This window comes from Microcaecilia unicolor, chromosome 10 (genome assembly GCF_901765095.1).
Source record: "Microcaecilia unicolor chromosome 10, aMicUni1.1, whole genome shotgun sequence".
In the NCBI taxonomy this organism is placed as follows: domain Eukaryota; kingdom Metazoa; phylum Chordata; class Amphibia; order Gymnophiona; family Siphonopidae; genus Microcaecilia; species Microcaecilia unicolor.
In genome coordinates, this window is record NC_044040.1 from 32012893 (window position 1) to 32032184 (window position 19292).

Here is a 19292-nt window from a genome sequence, read left to right on the forward strand (position 1 = left end):
GATTTATCAGCATAATACCAAAAACAGATTAAAGAAGCATTGTAACATAATTACAGAAAGCCACACTAGGACAAAGAAGGAGAAAGCTGGTTTTTAAAGGGGAAAGTCAAGTAATGTATGTTTGAAGGAAAGATATCTTTTTAACACTTTGTAAGCACATGGTGTAGCACAATGAAGTCTATCAGGCTGTCACTAGCAGCGTAAAAATAAAGAAACCTATCTCGGGTTTAAAATCATGACTCAGAGACAGAGTGAGAAAGCATTAGAGTATCTATTGTTTAAGGGTGGTGAGCTGAAAGAGAGGGCAACGCACAAAAGTCAAAGCAGTATGAGCATAAATTTTTGGGGAGTGGGAGACAACGTCCTAATAAAGGGAGAATGCAGAGTAAGACTAGGATGCAGTGCCGTAATCTTAAAAGTGAAGGAAAAAGAATACATCCGTACATTCTTACATGCTCAGAGGTGCACGTATAACGAACTTGGCAGCATGAAAAAGATATGAGAGGGAGTTAGTTAAATGGATTTAGGAGCAATGCAGTTGACAGAGGATAGACAGTGAGAGGTTAAAAAGAATACCTGTGTAAATGACTATTTAATTTGTACCACTTCAGCATAGAACAGGGAAAAAAACGAACGGAACAGGGAGGGAAAAAAAAAAGTCACTTTCTGAGCTTTAAAAGTGATCTGCAGAGCCTCGTCTGCCAAAGCAGTGCTGGACTGATAAGGCAGCTAAAGTGGGCAAGCTTCCCAGATTCTCATGTCCTTGAGGTAATGAACTACAGCGCTTGTTAGGGAAAACTTTTTAAAAGTTACAGAAAGAAATGGCAGTTTCGGAAGCCTGGATAAGGATATGTGAGGGAAAAAAGGGTTTAGAATTTCAGCTCTTCGGGCAAATTTAAATGGATTTATAAAGGCAGATTCGAAGCCCAAGAGGGAGTATATATGAAATATGACAATTACTAGTAATGTAGTAAGTTTTGTTCCAGAAAGAAAATTAGAAAGAAAATTAAAACGCACACCACATGGGACTGAGAAGGAAAAAGAATAGTTTTATAGGGAATCAAAAAAAATGATTTCTAGTTTGCACCAGAAGCCAAAAAGGTGTATGTAAGGTGTTAAGTTACCCCAATTGGTATCGTGCGGGCCACATGCTTATAAATTTTAGGAGTCGGCAAAGCATCAGAGAAGAGGGTAGGGAGGATTGATATGGCAGAAAAAGTGGGAGAAGAACAAAATGTTGTGGAGGAGGGAAATCAGATTGGACTTAAGGGAAAAAGAAATGGCTGAGCAGCAGTAAAAAAGGACAATTAGGTGAACTACGCAGTAAATAATAACGGGCAGGAAATGCGCTTCAAAGTGAAAAAGCCAAGCCAGATTTAGACAACGGCATACAGAGATAAGAACTAAGAAAAACAGAGACAGTACAGTATAGTGCACTCAAGTCAGACGGAGTGCAAAGACACACACAAAGATGTAAAAGGAAAAAGAGCGGACCCGCAGACCACAAAAAAGGGGAGATAAGAGATACAGAATCAGGAAATGTATGTAACAGCGGAAAAGATAACACAGGAGCATGAGATAGAGACTACATATCCATGAGGAGAAACGGAAATCAAAGGTTCTAATGCTGCACTATGAAAAAGAGCCGAGAAAAGTACAGGAAGAAGGGGGGCCGTGGGCTGTTAGAGGGAAAGCATAGTTCAGAAAACTAAAAGAACGGAATAGGGTCTTATGGGAAGTGTAGTGCACAAAGATTTGGATACGGCTTGCATTTGTTCAAAGTCATGGGAGACAGAGAAGTTTAGAGATAAGGGGAAAACAGCAGTTGAACGGCGGTAAGCAGCTACAAAGCGGAGCCCCGTAATTAGTGTTTGCAGCTGAAAAGAGAAGAGAGTTGTAGGAAGTAGGAGGGACAGTCCCGAGGCAATAATAAAAAAAAAAATCTCGAGGATAACTGTGTCAGCACAAGCAAAAGTATGTGCCGCACACACAGAGTAAAGGCAATAGCAGATGTAGAAAGGTGGGGGCTGTCAGGTATAGGAACAGAGAAGCCAGAAGGATTTTAGAAGGGAGCCATCTGAAAACGTGCTGTTCTCCTAGGGTAAAGAAAATTCCCCCGATCCGGGAGTATACAGAGAAGAACGGAGCAGGATTAGACCCAGGGGATTAATAGGAAGAGGTAGGCAGAGGAAGTTAGGATGAAGGAGAACAGGAAGAGGGATAGGGGAAGAAAAGTAAGGTCGACAGAAGGAGGAAGAACAGAATACATAGTGAGAACAAGGGAACAGGGATTTGAAAAAGGGGGGGATTAAGACAGAACACAAGATGGGATGGGAAACAGAAAATGCGCAATCTCTGAGGATTGTTAAGCGAGTATGCTAGCATAAAGACCAATCCAAAGATTTTGAACATTGAAATAAACTTACAGCAAACCCCAAATCGCAGTCGCCTGGATTCGGTGTTATGCACCATGCACACAACAAGCACAGTCTTGCGCACATCTTTCAAATCAAAGGGATGGACAGAATAGGAGAAAGAAAAAAAGGTGAGAAAAAACAGAACAGAATATAGAAAGACAGAAACGAAGGTTTGACCACAAATAGAGATCAGCATAGACAAGGGCAGAGAAGCAGGTGTGTTAGGTCAGTGCAAAGCATGAAGACATTCAGGGAAGAAAGTAAAAAGACAGAAGAATAAAAGAGTATTTAAAGTAGGGGTGAGGACAGACAGAACATTGGTGCCCCATACCCCTGAAGTGGGCAGTGTCCGTGATAGGGGAAAAATGAAGGAATAACAGCAGGGAGAGTGGGGAAGGAAAGATGAAAGAAAAAGAGAAAAAAGTGATAGAAAGATAACATAGAACATTTGAACGCACAATATAAGTATCCCCTCTTGCGTTCAAAAGAAGAGAAAGGAGGATAGAGTGAACGGTCAGCGTACGGCTGGTCACCACTGTTTTAATTTCCCCCTCTTGGACCTCTTTCTGACTCCAGATCACACGGGGGACTAAAGATACCTATTTCACATAACAGGTTCTGTATGGTTTCTCCAACCTCCATTGTCACCCAATCTCAGGAGGTCTACTCTGGGTTTGCATTAGGGGCTGTAATCGAATTCTAATTCCCATAACTACTGCTTTCTGTCTTCCTGGATCTAGGTATACTCTGGGCCATTTATGTTCCCAGATAATGCCTAATAAAAATCTGTCTAAGTTTCCCCAGAGACTGAGTGTATGTGATGTGCCTTGTAAGCTAAATGTAAGGTAAAGAGAAGATAGAATAAAGACAGAGATAGGTTTAAATAGATAGATACATTTTATTTCTTACCCAAAGACAAGTCTTCAAGTTGGTACGAATACAGACAGATTCTGGATACAACCGGACAGAGCCCTGCCGTCTGACAGAAGCGTTGGGGAAAATTCCAAAGCTATGGCAATTTGTCCCCTCTTTTATACACAAACCTCTCCATAGAAGTCTATGGTGAGATACCTAGCTCTCAATTTCTGAGATGATACTTTCCCACACAGTCTTATCAGCATGTTTTGGGAAGCGTTGAGATAACAGTTCCACATCTGTCTGTGTCGCAATACTTTTCACACCATCTTAAGAACTCTGTATAACCTCTGTAGCCTTCTATACAAAACTAATAAACTCCATTTTGTTCATCTGATTTAAAGTGACAGTTGTACCAGTTTGTGTCAGGACTCATTGTTCAGACCTGCTTTTTGCAGATTCTCAAATATTAAATCACTTTCTTGTTGTTTGGCCTAGTCAGTACTTTTTCAGTTGTTTTAGCTTTTTAAGGTATGTAAATTGACCCACCACTATTCCAGTGGATGGATCCCAAGCGGGGACACATATTAACTTACAGGAAAAGCAAGTCCTTGCGCAGCCAGTCATAGATTTTTAAACCTAGCTGGTATTTTTACAGCCTGAGTCCTAAAATCTGGCCTTCCACCCTTCCGGTGGATCCAGTGAGGGTCTCTTGCTGTAGTATAATTATACAATATATATATATATATATATATATATATATATATATATATATATATATATATATATATATATATATATATATATATATATAAAACCTGGGAGCTGAAGTAGTGAATAAAGCCTACAAATTGAATATCTGGGGCTCAATCTGCCTGTGGCAGCAGGGCCGCTGAGAGGGAGGAGCAAGGGGGGCAAAATTCCTCAGGGTCTGGCCTCCAAGGGGGGCCCACCTGGTGCTGGCTTGGCTCAGATGGTCTCTCCTGCTCCTGTGTGCCACAGCAGTACCGGGTTAACACTTTATCTCGTTAACTCTGCTGTCTGCTCTGCCGGCCACAGGTTCTTCTTCCTGTCTCGTCCCGCTTCTTCTGTGAAGTACTTCCTGTTTGGATGTGCAGGAAGAAAGACCTGTTCAATAGAGTGCAGCAGGAGGAGACAAGCAAGTGAGCAGGCCTGGGTGGGGCCCGCAGGCCCGGGGGGACCCCGGGGGCACACGTGGGGAGCTGTTTGCCCCAGACCTGGCTTTGTCTCTCAGCAGCCCTGCATAGCGGTCAGTGCTTGTTGTATTTTAAACGCTGACCACCACAGGCTGATTATCAACTGGGAAGTCTTTTGTTTTTTAAAAAAGTCATCAGGCAAGTTACTATGAGATGGCCACCTCTCCAGTGTTGAGGGAGATATGCTCTAGCAGTCCCTCCTGTCCTGTGCAGCAGAGCTTCTCATTTCCCCCCCCAAACCCACCTCCCCGCTCCCCCCCGTTTTCTATTTCTGTTGATGGCTCTCTCATTCTCCCTGTCTCCTCAGCTCGAAACCTTGGGGTCATCTTTGACTCTTCTCTCTCCTTCTCTGCTCATATCCAGCAGATTGCCAAGACCTGTCGTTTCTTTCTTTACAACATCCGTAAAATCCGCCCCTTTCTTTCCGAGCACTCTACCAAAACCCTCATCCACACCCTTGTCACCTCTTGTTTAGACTACTGCAATCTGCTTTTTGCTGGCCTCCCACTTAGTCACCTCTCCCCTCTCCAGTCGGTTCAAAACTCTGCTGCCCGTCTCATCTTCCGCCAGGGTCGCTTTACTCATACTACCCCTCTCCTCAAGTCGCTTCACTGGCTCCCTATCCGTTTTCGCATCCTGTTCAAACTTCTTCTACTAACCTATAAATGTCCTCACTCTGCTGCTCCCCAGTATCTCCACACTCATCCTTCCCTACACCCCTTCCCGTGCACTCCGCTCCATGGATAAATCCTTCTTATCTGTTCCATTCTCCACTACTGCCAACTCCAGACTTCGCGCCTTCTGTCTCGCTGCACCCTACGCCTGGAATAAATTTCCTGAGCCCCTACGTCTTGCCCCATCCTTGGCCACCTTTAAATCTAGACTGAAAGCCCACCTCTTTAACATTGCTTTTGACTCGTAACCACTTGTAACCACTCGCCTCCACCTACCCTCCTCTCTTCCTTCCCGTTCACATTAATTGATTTGATTTGCTTACTTTATTTATTTTTTTTGTCTATTAGATTGTAAGCTCTTTGAGAAGGGACTGTCTTTCTTCTATGTTTGTGCAGCGCTGCGTATGCCTTGTAGCGCTATAGAAATGCTAAATAGTAGTAGTAGTAGTAGTAACAACATGGAATGTTGCTACTATTGGAGATTCTAGATGGAATGTTGCTACTATTGGAGATTCTGTTGCTACTATTTGAGATTCTACATGGAATGTTAATGTTGCTATTCCACCAGCAACATTCCATGTAGAAGCCTGCCCTTGCAGCCGCGCAGGCTTCTGTTTCTGAGTCTGACGTCCTTCTTATCTGTTCCCTTCTCCACTACTGCCAACTCCAGACTTCGCGCCTTCTGTCTCGCTGCACCCTACACCTGGAATAAACTTCCTGAGCCCCTACATCTTGCCCCATCCTTGGCCACCTTTAAATCTAGACTGAAAGCCCACCTCTTTAACATTGCTTTTGACTCGTAACCACTCGCCTCCACCTACCCTCCTCTCCTCCTTCCCGTTCACATTAATTGATTTGATTTGCTTACTTTATTTATTTTTTGTCTATTAGATTGTAAGCTCTTTGAGCAGGGACTGTCTTTCTTCTATGTTTGTGCAGCGCTGCGTACGCCTTGTAGCGCTATAGAAATGCTAAATAGTAGTAGTAGTAGAGGAGTAGCCTATTGGTTAGTGCAGTGCAGCTCCTTGTGACTCTGGATAAGTCACTTAACCCTCCATTGCCCCTGGTACAAAATAAGTACCTGAATATATGTAAACCGCTTTGAATGTAGTTGCAAAAACCTCAGAAAGACGGTATATCAAGTCCCATTTCCCTTTCCCCCTTTCCCTTATGACATCACAATGTCAGAAGTGAGCCAAGTATCAGGCAATCAAGCCATTGTGACATCACTGATGAGGTTGGCTCTTATTGGTGGACTGAGCCTCCACCTACCCCCCTCTCTTCCTTCCCGTTCACATTAATTGATTTGATTTGCTTACTTTATTTATTTTTTGTCTATTAGATTGTAAGCTCTTTGAGCAGGGACTGTCTTTCTTCTATGTTTGTGCAGCGCTGCGTACGCCTTGTAGCGCTATAGAAATGCTAAACAGTAGTAGTAGTAGTAGTGGTGACCTGTTTCTTCATGGCTAAGGGCAACCAGCGAGAGGGGAGGGGTGGGGAGAGTGACAATCTGCCACTGAAAACAGCTTTGCCTGAGCTTGCCGTCCTTCTAATTTTTTTAAAAATCTTTTGTTTTTAAAACCAAAGGTGCCCTCTTGTTATAGAAAGAAATACTTCATTGATAGATATCAGAAACCAGTCCAGGTCCTTCAAACCACCGTAATAAGTGGCAATTACTTTTGCCTTCTGTTTCCCATAAAACCCCGCCATTGACACATATCCCAGCTTTCATTCTTTGCTCACTGAAGTATGCAGGCCATGTTTCTGAGTACACAAATCAGCCATTATAGCTTTAGAAATTATATTTTTCTTTTCTCTTTACAGAACAAATGACTTCTCTGCTGTAAAGGCCTTTGTTGAAATCGGTAAGCAGTCCGAGTGAGAACGCGTTTCATTTTGCCTTTTTTATTCAATATGCTTTCTATTTATCCTGCTCTTTGTGCAACTGCAAATATGAAAAAAAAAAAAAAAAAAGATCATAAAAAGAAATAAAAGTTCAACCATCAAGCGTTTCATCAGAAAGGGCTGAAAATTTGCTAAAACAGCAGCCAAGATATAAATAGAGATGGCACGCTTTAATTTTTAATGCAGGTGCATTTGAATCTTTTCCAAAGCCCTGTGGCCCCCGAGTAGCCTCAACATGACAACATCTTTGAATAAATTGTAGCAGATTGCTGCCAGACCTTTCTGGAAAGCAAAGGTCAGTGGCATTCTTGGTAACTATAGTTACAGTTGTCTCCGCAGTTTAGTCGAATGCTAAATAATTTAGCGTGGTTTCAGAAAGTATTTGAGTGCTTTAATGAGGACGCATGCGTTTCCTTTGTAATATACCTTAATAACAGCCCATCATTTTGCATCACTGCCAGAAGCATAAGAAAAGGGGGGGAAAACCCCCAAACAATGTATATATCTATCTCCAGTTTGTCACTCAATTATTCTTCTATTTTCCAATCTTCTGTCTGGGCTTATTTGTTTCCTACTGTTATCTGCTATCTGCTCTTACCTTCCATTTCCTACTTATTGTGATAATGGTTTTTGTAGGGTGTCCTAACTTGCAAAACAAACATGCAAATGCGCATAAATTTAAACATGGATAAATGAAATATGAACAATAAAAATGGAGCAGATTCTTAGTGTGCCAGATTAGAAGTTAAGACGTACAGAGAGATATGGAACAGATGTGCTCCAGGAACTGTGGCACGTAGCAGCCTAGTGCATGAAGTCTGTACTGATAGTTCTACGGATTTTCTTCTGTTATTATCAGTGTAGCTTGATGATTGCTTGTTTTAAAAAAATGTTATGACACACACACAAAAAAAGAAATTAATAAAATGCATGAGCAGATCTAAACAACGCAAACAGAAAACAATTGATATGATACAGACGTTCAAATATTTGAAAGGTATTAATCCGCAAACGAACCTTTTCCGGAAAGGGGAAGGCGGTAGAACTAGAGGACACGAAATGAGATTGAAGGGGGGCAGACTCAAGAAAAATGTCAGGAAGTATTTTTTCCACAGAGAGAGTAGTGGATGCTTGGAATGCCCTCCCACAGGAGGTGGTGGAAATGAAAATTGTAACGGAATTCAAACATGCGTGGGATAAACATAAAGGAATCCTGTTCAGAAGGAATGGATCCTCAGGAGCTTAGCTGAGATTGGGTGGCAGAGCCAGTGGTGGGAGGCGGGGCTGGTGGTTAGGAGGCGGGGATAGTGCTGGGCAGACTTATACGGTCTGTGCCAGAGCTGGTGGTGGGAGGCGGGGCTGGTGGTTGGGAGGCGGGGATAGTGCTGGGCACACTTATACGTTCTGTGCCCTGAAGAGGACAGGTACAAATCAAGGTAAGGTATACACAAAAAATGGCACATGTGAGTTTATCTTGTTGGGCAGACTGGGTGGACCGTGCAGGTCTTTTTCTGCAGTCATCTACTATGTTACTATGCTACTATGACCTAAGAATATCCCATCCCAATAGGGGTCCTTTAGCTAAGCTGTGGTAAGCACTAGTGCATGTTTACCACAGCCTAAAAGGGATTACCACAGAGTGTGCTCAGGCATCCCTTGGTAAAGTCCAAATGTGTACATGCTATCCACATTTTTTATTTTTTGACAGAGGGGGGAGTGTCTGGGGTGGAGAGTAGCAGGCTCATTTTTGAAAGAGAAGGACGTCCATCTTTCGACATAAATCGGAAGATGGGTGTCCATCTCCCAGAGACGTCCAAATTGGTATAATGGAAACCCGATTTTGGACGTCTCCAGCTGCAGTCCATCGCAAGGACGGATGCGTAGCGAAGGCGGGACATCTTTGACCCATAATCGAAAAAAGCGAGGACGTCCCTGATGAACACTTGGATGTTTTCACCCGGATGTGCTTTTTTTACGAATAAGGCACAAAAAGGTGCCCGAAATGACCAGATAACCACCAGAGGGAATCAGGGATGACCTCCCGTTACTCCCCCAGTGGTCACTAACCCCCTCCTACCCTCAAAAAATATCTTTAAAAATATGTTGTGCCAGCCTCATATGTCATACTCAGGTCCATGACAGTGCATGAAGGTCCCAGAAGCAGTTTTAGTGGGTACTGCGGTGCACTTCAGACAGGCGGGACCAGGCCCATACCCCCCTACCTGTTACGTTTGTGGAGGAAACAGCAAGCTCTCCAAAACCCACTAGAAACCCACTGTACCCATATATAGGTGCCCTTCTTCACCAGTAAGGGCTATGGTAGTGGTGTTCAGTTGTGGGTAGTGGGTTTTGGGGGGCTCAGCACACAAGGTAAGGGAGATATGTTCCTAGGAACATTTTATGAAGTCCACTGCAGTGTCCCCTAGGGTGCCCAGTTGGTGTCCTGGCATGTCAGGGGGGGACCAGGGCACTACAAATGCTGACTCCTCCCACGCCCAAATGGCTTGCATTTGGACATTTTTGACATGGACGTCTTTGGGTTTGAAAATCGCCAAAAGTCAGAAACGTCCAAATCCCAAGGACGTCCAAATCTAGGGACGCCCAAATTTAAAGATTTGGACGTCTCTGACGATATTTTAAAACGAAAGATGGACGTCCATTTTTTTTCTAAAATACGGTTTTCCCCGCCCCTGGATTTCGACGTTTTGCAAAGACGTCCAATTCACAACTTGGACGTTTCTTTCAAAAATGCCCCTCTAGCTGTTTCTGTGCTAACCAGTTAGTGAATCTACATTTCTGCGCTCTTAGGGCTCCTTTTGCAAAGCGGCAGTAAACCCAATGTGGGCTTCCCGCTCGCTATACACGAAGTTCCACCAGGTTACCGCAGCAGCCCATCGGTATTTCCCACCCCCAGCACGCATCATATCCAGCGCTACATGAAGAGGGATTTCCAGTTTTAAGACAACAAAGTAGAAGTGTCTTTTTAAATAATGAAGTTATTGTCAAAAATTCCTTTTGTTTAAAGTTCTACAAGAAATAATACTATAGATTCCTGACATTGTTTCTTGCATGGTGTAATTACAGCCTGCTTAGAATTTAAAAAATGCTGTACCATCCAAAATATTCTGCTAAAAGAACCCTAAGACAGAACAGAAATAAATCTGTCAGTCAGAGGTAAGGCAGGTGGCAGATGTGTGTACCCACCAGCAAGCTTAAACAGTAGCTGCTTTCCTTCTTGTGGGTCTCTTGCCAAAGCATGACTTATTTTGCATATGTAAGCAACTGGCTTTTATAGAGTCTAGGAAGCTCTACTCTACCTTGGCGTCAGCTCAGAAAAATAACTGGTATGTTACAGCACATGGGTGAACAACCTTAAAAAGTTTTGGCTTGAATTCTTTCACCTTTTAACATACTATTATTATTATGCTAACATTGTATTATATCTCTGGTATTTGAATTCCAGTGCCGTCAAATGTGTATATTTTTGATACAGTTTCATGGTAGTTCTATTATTAAGTTTCAATTTACTGTTTTCACATTTGCCTCATTTACTGTATTTATGTTTATTCTTGGTTATTTTGCTATTGTTATGCTGTTAATAAAATTGTACACCGCCTTGGGTGAATCTCTTCATAAAGGCGGTTAATAAATCCCAAGAAATAAAATATCTTCAGATGGTATTCAGTAAGGCAGACTTTAAGAAGGACATTACCATTGCAGTAGCTCGAATGTGATGCGCCAAGTCTGGAGCTCAACGGAGCATCCACTTGTTCACTGCAAAATTTTATACATGAAGCAAGACAGTTTGCTGAAGTCCTTTATGCAAATGGCCTACCAGGTCTAGGATCAAAGGAGACAAAAAGTTGAGTCCAATTCCAAAATGGTTTAGTTATTTAGCAGGTGAATCTTACTGCATGACCATGTATTTTTGTAGCCTTTTTACCCACTGAGGTAAAACAGCCCTCTCCGCTAGTTCAGGGCCCTTTTTCCTGCAGCTTAGTAAAAAGGCCCCTTACAAAATGACTTCCAGTGAAGGTTGTTTGAAAGTTACCCACCCTTTCTGCAGTTAAAATTATGTGCTGATAGCTTTTTTTGAGTTGGTGGGGGTTCTCAGAATGTATTGTTTTTACTTGATTGCAGTTACTCTTTGCTGGTTCTTGGAAGGGGGCACTCTAAGTGACCGCCTAGTCTACCTAAAGGTTAATTTGGCCCTGACCAACGCAAACAGGCAAAGTGCTGAACAATGGAAAAAATGCAAAAATGCAACAACAGCAACAGAATAATACATCAATACTTTACAACAGACTTTGAAAACTATTTGAATTTTTTAATTTACGCTTTTCCAGTGACACTAGTGATGTGACTACTCTACAGCTCTTTTATTCATTTGTAAAATGTCTTTAGTGCTTGACATTGATTGGCAGGAGGCAGGCTTGAGAATGAACTGATACTATGCGTGAAGTCATTAGTATGATCGCTCTGTGATCTGAACCTTTGACATTTGAAATAATAAATCATGCATGTGTATACTGCTGAAAGGCTTCTGATAGTTGAATGGGTCTTCCTTCCGGTATTAGCAGCTGGATGATCCAGTTTCACTATTAACTGGACTATTCTGTGTAACAAGAAGCAAAAATAAAGTGACAAAAAAATCATGTGCAAAGGAAATTATTTCAATATGCCATAACTCAATATGTACCTGTCAATTCCTATTCTGTCCTTTTGTTCCCATCAGTTTTGCAGTTTTCACTTTGCAGACCTCGATTTTAATATTCACAATTCCAGTAACGGGTCCTACAGCACGTGTACTGACTTTTATGGTCAGGAAATAAACTTCTAGTAGGTTTAATGGCTCTGGAGAAAATTGGAATCTTAGTAGCCCGTGACCTCCCAAGACTCAGATCAATAAATATGAAAGTTTTAATATTTTTGCAAGTTCTCGAAGCTATGATAGATCACTGTTACAAGTATAAAAATGCATTTCTGGGGAATCTTGGTGTTTCAGGAGCGATGCTCGCTTGCTCTGAAGGCCCTGGGTTCCAAAACGGCCACTGTATTACCCCTAGAGGTCAGGCTGCAAGATCACTGCTAGGGGTCACAGTGGCCATTTTGGAACCCAGGGCCATCAGAACACAATGAGTGAGCATCGCTTCTGCTTCCTCTAAATCAAGGGGCCTCAATAAGGTCAGGGTTGGGATTTGGAGGTAGGGGGTGGAGGGGTGGCCAGGAAAGAGGCCTTGGGGAATGGTTGGTGTTACTCAAGAGGAAGGAAGGGAGAGGAGGTAGGATCTTCAACACCACAGTACTGTTTTTTTCTGCTTAGCCGAACAGATGCAAAAAAAAGCTCTCTCATCCAAACATACATTTTTCTGTTTTGCAACATTGTTTTCATCATTTTTTTTCTCTCTCTCTCTCTTTCATCATTCTCAAAAAGAGAAACAAGGACTATGTCACCAAAGTCATAAAGGACTTCAGCAAACTGGCTTGCTTCATGTATACAATTTTGCAGTGAACAAGTGGATGCTCCGTTGAGCTCCAGAGTTGGTGCATCCCATTAGAGCTACTGCAATGGCAATGACCTTCTTAAAGTCTGCCTTACTGAATACCATCTGCAAAGCAGCTATATGGCCCTTTCTTCATACGATCACCGCACATTATTGTTTGGTTCAAATTTCCGCATAGGATACTGCTTTGGACAAGCGCCCTGATGGCGAACCTATGACACACGTGTCAGCACTGACACACGTAGCCATTTTCGATGACACGCGGCGCCGCCACAGTGTGGTCCTCCCTCCCTCCTCGCTCCCGGAAACTAACCTTAAAGCCTCCTTTCACGTCGCAGCAAGCAGCAGCAGGGCAGGCCACTCCTTCCTTCCGTGTCCCGCCCTCACCTGACGTAACATCCGCGAGGGCGGAGCACAGAAGGAAGGAGGAGAGGTCTGCCCTGCTGCTGCTTGCTGCGACGTGAAAGGAGGCTTTAAGGTTAGTTCTGGGCCCGGTAGCGGGTGGAGGGGGGGCCCAGTGGCCTCGGGTGGGCAGCAATCTCGGGTAGGGGGGGGCCCGGGGGCGGTCCTAGTAGCAGTGATTTTTCTCAAAGTGACACACCACCCGAGTTATGCTCGGTTTTTTGGCGAATTTTGACACACCAAGCTCAAAAGGTTGCCCATCACTGGACAAGCGGTACTAGCTAGTCTATCACGGCGAGTTAGCAACTCTTCAATTGTGACTATCGTGAACTGCTCCAAAGACTAGGACAATACAAAAGTGAGCAGTACTAAACTTGGGAGTCACCTACTTGAGTATCTGACTCAGTCATGACACTAAAAGCAATGTTGCATAGATTTCAGGACTGATAAGGCTCATAACCGTCCCACCTCCTGAAGAGCTGCCTGAATGTTTGAGCTTGGGAATTAATTGAGGAGATTGCTATGCATATGAAGGGCCATAAATGCCTAAAACCTTATAGTAAGTTATGAGCTCTGGGAGAGCAATTCCATTGTGGCACCATTGAATGACATCACTCACTTGTGTGCATTATCAATCCCGCTGTCTACAGAAAACATATAGATGAATAACATTGTTTATCTCACCCACTTAGGGGAAGGTTCTATATATGGCACCTAAAAAAAATCAGCGCTGAAACCATAACCATCCTTTTTCCCTGTGCGCATTAGATGTTTTGTGCAGAATTCACTTAGTGAGTTGTGTGCCTAAATTCTAATTGCTTGTTTAGAGCTGTTATCAGTGCTCATTAGTTTGTTAAGCCTGTTAAGTTATGTGTATTGTTATAGAATCTGCTTGGATTTTGGTGTGGATCTCTAGGTGCACTATATAGAATCCCCAGGCGAATGCCCCCTTCTGTGGGTAGTTTGAAAACTAGCTATTAAGGCGCTGCTTGACTAATCTAATTTAATCTAATTTAGGCTTTTATAAACCACTCATTTCCCGAAGGTCCTGAGAAGTATACAACCAAAAGAAGCCAATTACGACACTGGGAAAATGCGATATTCAGCCGGCAGCAAGCAGTGCGGTTAGTTACCGCTGCCAGCGTTTACCCTGGATATTCAATTCTGTTCCATTTACGGTGACCAGCATTGAATATGTGGGGTCTTTTGGCTGGCTATAACTTAACCGGCTATGTGAATATTCAGCACTAGCCAGTTAAGTTAATAGCGGGCAAAGATAAGACTGCTATTTAGGCGGTCTGATTTGCCCACTAAACTTAGCTGTACAGTGCTTGACTATTCACAGATAGCTGGCTATATTGTGCAATATAGCTGGTTAGCCGCTATCCCCTGGATTGTATATAGTACAACTTGAGTTGCATGTGCATATCTGGGCATATCCTGGATTTGTGTGCACAACTTAATTAGCTTAACAAGCCAATCAGTGCTGATAATTGAACTTAGCAAACAATTATTGACACTAATTGGCATTAATTATAATTTATGTGCACAAATGTCTACACATATTCAATAAAGCAATGCACGTAAATTCTAAGATGTGGATCTGAAAAGAGGATTTTGCTAGAATTTATGCGCACTGTTATAGAATATGCCCATTGCTCACTTAGTTATGCGTCGATATGTACACCAGATTTTCATTGGCATAGATGGCCACGATTAAATATAGTAGCAGAAAATGGGTGTTGGATGTGTTCCATATATTATGCCTAGATTTGGGTGGAGGAGTAGCCTAGTGGTTAGTGCAGTGGACTTTGTTCCTGGTGAACTGAGTTCAATTCCCACTGCAGCTCCTTGTGACTCTGGGCAAGTCACTTAACCCTCCATTTCCCCCAGTACAAAATAAGTACCTGAATATATGTAAACCACTTTGAATGTAGTTGCAAAAACCCCAGAAAGGCAGTATTTCAAGTCCCATTTCCATATTCTATAAACCACACCTAAATTTAGTTGCGGTGTATAGAATATGCCTAGGCTTATTTTTTTCAGTGCCGATTTTTTTAGGTGTGATATATAGAATCTAGCCCTATATGCTGTGCTAATATTCTGCAGAGATAACCGGCTATCTCACGCTGAATATTAGCGCTTAGCCAGTTAAACACTAACTGGCCAGGAGCCATTCCTGGCCAGTTAAATAGCGCTGAATATCGGGCCCGGTGAATATATATGGTTATAAAAATTTACGAAAAAGAAAGGTTTTTAACAGCTTACAGAATGAGTTATATGATCCTTCCTGCCTAATGGCCAAGGGAAGGCTATTCCAAAGATGTGCAGACCAGGGGCGTAGCCACAGGTGGGCCTGTGTGGGCCTAGGCCCACCCACTTTGAGCTCAGGCTCACCCACTGCAGATTGGAAAAGAAACAAACTATGCAGGTGTCTGTAATAAGAAACTCCCTTTAGCAGATGGAAAACTAAGTAAGTTCCTGTTTTGAGAATGAAAGGAGCAAGCTTAGATTGGTTTATTCAGTTAGGCAATCACATGTTCAGAAGATTGGCTATAGAGCTTTGAAAATAATGCATAATCCACAAAGGAAAGATATTCAACATAAAGGGATCTTTCACTTGTTCATCTTCCAATGTGGTATATATCATTCAGTGTAAAAAATGTAAGGAAGGATGTTATATTGGAGAAACAGGCCAGATGCTTAAGACAAGATTCAATTTACATAGACATCATATGAACAATACTGGTGCCAGCAGGGTTCCCACGCCTGTTGGTCAACATTTTACAGGACCAGGACACTGTACCAGTGACTTCACAGTGAGAATCCTGAAAGGTAACTTTAAAACCATACAAGAACGTAAGACCTTTGAAGTCAGAATGATTGAAGTCAGAAAGGACTTAACAAGGATCTGGGGTTCCTAGCCCATTATAAACCATAAAGCTGTATGTCTCTGTTGATCACCCCACCCCTCACCTATCCACACCCATCCTGTTAGAATATCAATGATATGCTTTGATGTCCCCATGCATACTTCCTACCCACCCCCCTCCTCCCACCCTGTCAGACTGTCATAGTAATGCTTGAATGTTTTCACTTATATACACTGTCAGCTAGCACATTTGCTTATTTCCGATCTGAGGAAGAAGGGCAACCTTCAAAAGCTAATCAAGAAATGTATTAAGTTATGTCCAATAAAAAAGGTATCATCTTATTTTCTTTTCCATGTTTTATTTTGTTTGATTTCTATTGATAAAAATAATGCATGAAATTGTATGAAAGATCTATGCTCTGACTGGAAGCCAGTGAGGATTTATCAGGAGGGAAGTGACCTTGTCCTAGGTTGCATCTAAAGATCAGTCTTGCAGCAGTGTTAGCATGTGTTAATTGCTACTGCTAAACAAATAGGGATCTTAATGCATTTTTCATCTTCAGCTTTGTTTCGTACAGGACCAGTACTTACTCCATTGCTTAGGTCCCCCCCTTCCATGCTAGATCAACAAGTTTTTTTTTTAAACAATCCCCACAGCTAACAAAATGAGTGAGGCTTTTGCTCAAAAAAGATGCAGCATCTACATGCTCATTGAAATTTGGGTTTTTACCATTAGTCCTCCATGCAGGTCATCCTGTTCACCTTGCTAGCCTAATAATGTCCATTCCACTGCTGTTCAGGATTGCAGTGCTTTTACCTTGTTGTTTTTTGTCCATGGACAAAAAATAGGTTTCAAAGAACAAATGTTTAGCCATATTCAGAACTCACTTGATAACATTCAGTAAATATTTCATTTGTAGATAAGCAAATTGGTAAATTGACCAAGACCTTGTTGAACCGAGGAATTACATTTTCAGCAATTTATACTGCAATGCGACCTTCTAGGGTGAGTAAATCATCAATATTGTTTAGACGTAGTACATACATGCTCAAGACAGTCAGAACTTACATTTAACTCAATTGTATTTTCACAACATCTAATGGAATTTTAAGTAATGTCACCAAGTATTGCAAATCAGTGCCAGACATCTGAACTCATTTTTTTCCGTCTAGGGACATGCCATATAATATTCTCCAATGTGTATTCTGTAGCTAAAGAACTAGGAATTTTGCTATCTAGGCTTTGCACGGAAGGACAGAGAGATATTTCATTATGAAGAATATATTTTTTTCCTATCTAGTACAGCATAATAGAAACGGCAAATAAAGCCAAGGGCATTCTGTGTTCAGTTTTCAGTGATTTGTGTGTAACATGAACTTGCAAACCGTATTATTCTGTTTCACAGCATTTCACATTGCGCAGCTATACAAGATAGGTAAACTCGATTTCAGCTTCACATGTGAAAACAGAATCGGTTTTTAAATTCCAAACAATTATTGAGAAAAACAAACAGAAAAATGCAGAGCTTCCTGAACTGTAGTGTAGTTGTAGTAAAGCCTTTCTGGAATACTTTGATTAATTCAGGGTGAAAAAACAATGTTATATTTATCTGACAGCTGGCAACAGGAAATGGAGAGTCCTCACACAGAGAACCAAATCCCCCAGAACATTCTGCTTCTTGCCTAATCAAGGAAAGACAAGATTGCAATTGAGTCTGCAAGAAAGGTCATATGAAATGAGAGTGAACAACCTAAGGATATATATTCTAGACCAGGAGTTCTCAACTCAGTCCCTGGGATACACCAATCCTGTCTGGTTTTCAAGATATCCATAATGATTATACATATGATAAATTTGCATGCACTGTCTCCACTGTTTGCAAATCTATGTCATGCATAATCATTTATTTATTGGGATTTATTAACCACCTTTATGAAGAGATTCACCCAAGGAGGTGTACAGCAGGTACAGTTTAACATAAAGTTTACAATTTTGTTAACAGCATAACAATAGTAAAATGACCAAATCCTATATAATGAAACGCACCTCCAACGTTCTGAAGCTGACTGCATGGCTGAGGCATTCCTGCTCTCTGTATCCATCTCCTGAATTGACATCACATACTTCCGGGTTCGTCACAAGCAGAAGTGACCAACCACAGGAGGTTTCTCGGCTTCAGAATGTTGGAGGTGCATTCTATTAAATAGGATTGGTCAGTTCCTTGAAGCACAGCCAGAGCTCAGTGTCCTGCACATTCACTCTCTCTCTCACACACAGTCAGTCTCACATACGCTCTCTCAAACATACACACTCCGAGGAAAACCTTGCTAGCGCCCGTTTCATTTGTGTCAGAAACGGGCCTTTTTTTACTAGTATAAACATAAACACAATAAGGGCTTCTTTTACAAAGCCACGCTAGTGATTCCTGCGTGGTAAATGAGAGGAAGCCCGTAGGAATTGAATGGGCTTCCTTTCATTTACCACATAGGAATCTCTAGTGCAGCTTTGTAAAAGAGGCCCCTGAGGTAAATTTCGAAATGGCAAATCTAAACCAAATAAAAGGACTAACATGAAACTGTATCAAAGATATACACATTTAACAGTACTGCAGAACAATCATATAACACTAGGAAAAAATGCCCGTTTCTGAGCGCAATGAAACGGGCGCTAGCAAGGGGCCCCCTCCCTCCGTCCCTCCGAGCTACTTGCCTTGTTGGGGGTTGGCGTTCGCCTCACGTTTTGGCCCTCCGAGTGTTATAGCTCCGCCCTCGACGTCATGACGTTTTGACGGAGGGCGGTGAAGACCCTCCCTCCGTCCCATTTGCATTGTTCGGGGTTCACGTTCGCCTCGAGTTTCGGCCTTCCGAGTGTTATAGCTCCGCCCTCGTCGTCATGACATTTTGACGCGAGGGCGGTGCAGACCCTCCCTCCGTCCCATTTGCGTTGTTCAGGGTTCACGTTCGCCTCGAGTTTCGGCCCTCCGAGTGTTATAGCTCCGCCCTCGACGTCATGACGTTTTGACGCGAGGGCGGTGCAGACCCTCCCTCCGTCCCATTTGCGTTGTTCAGGGTTCACGTTCGCCTCGAGTTTCGGCCTTCCGAGTGTTATAGCTCCGCCCTCGTCGTCATGACATTTTGACGCGAGGGCGGTGCAGACACTCCAGGGCACACCGGATATCTCGGGCGCCTCAACTTCCGTGGCGGCTTCAGAACGTTGGGGTTGCCTTTTATATAGAGAGATAAATATGGATAAATATCAGAAAATTAACATAGTAACATAGTAGATGATGGCAGAAAAAGACCTGCACGGTCCACCCAGTCTGCCCAACAAGATAAACTCACATGTGCCATTTTTTGTGTATACCTTACCTTGATTTGTACCTGTCTTTTTCAGGGCACAGACCGTATAAGTCTGCCCAGCACTATCCCCGCCTCCCAACCGCCAG

The 19292-nt window shown here is 42.6% G+C and overlaps 1 protein-coding gene across 1 annotated transcript in view; it reads left to right on the top strand.

Annotated features, from left to right (window-relative positions):
• The window catches only part of LOC115478627 (V-type proton ATPase subunit S1-like), a 134963-nt gene that overhangs the window by 54046 nt on the left and 61625 nt on the right, over nucleotides 1-19292 (top strand). Inside the window, exons 5-6 of the mRNA XM_030216112.1 lie at nucleotides 6988-7028; nucleotides 16767-16852. Of these exons, the coding sequence (XP_030071972.1) occupies nucleotides 6988-7028; nucleotides 16767-16852 (127 nt within the window). The remainder of the gene's footprint in view (nucleotides 1-6987; nucleotides 7029-16766; nucleotides 16853-19292) is intronic.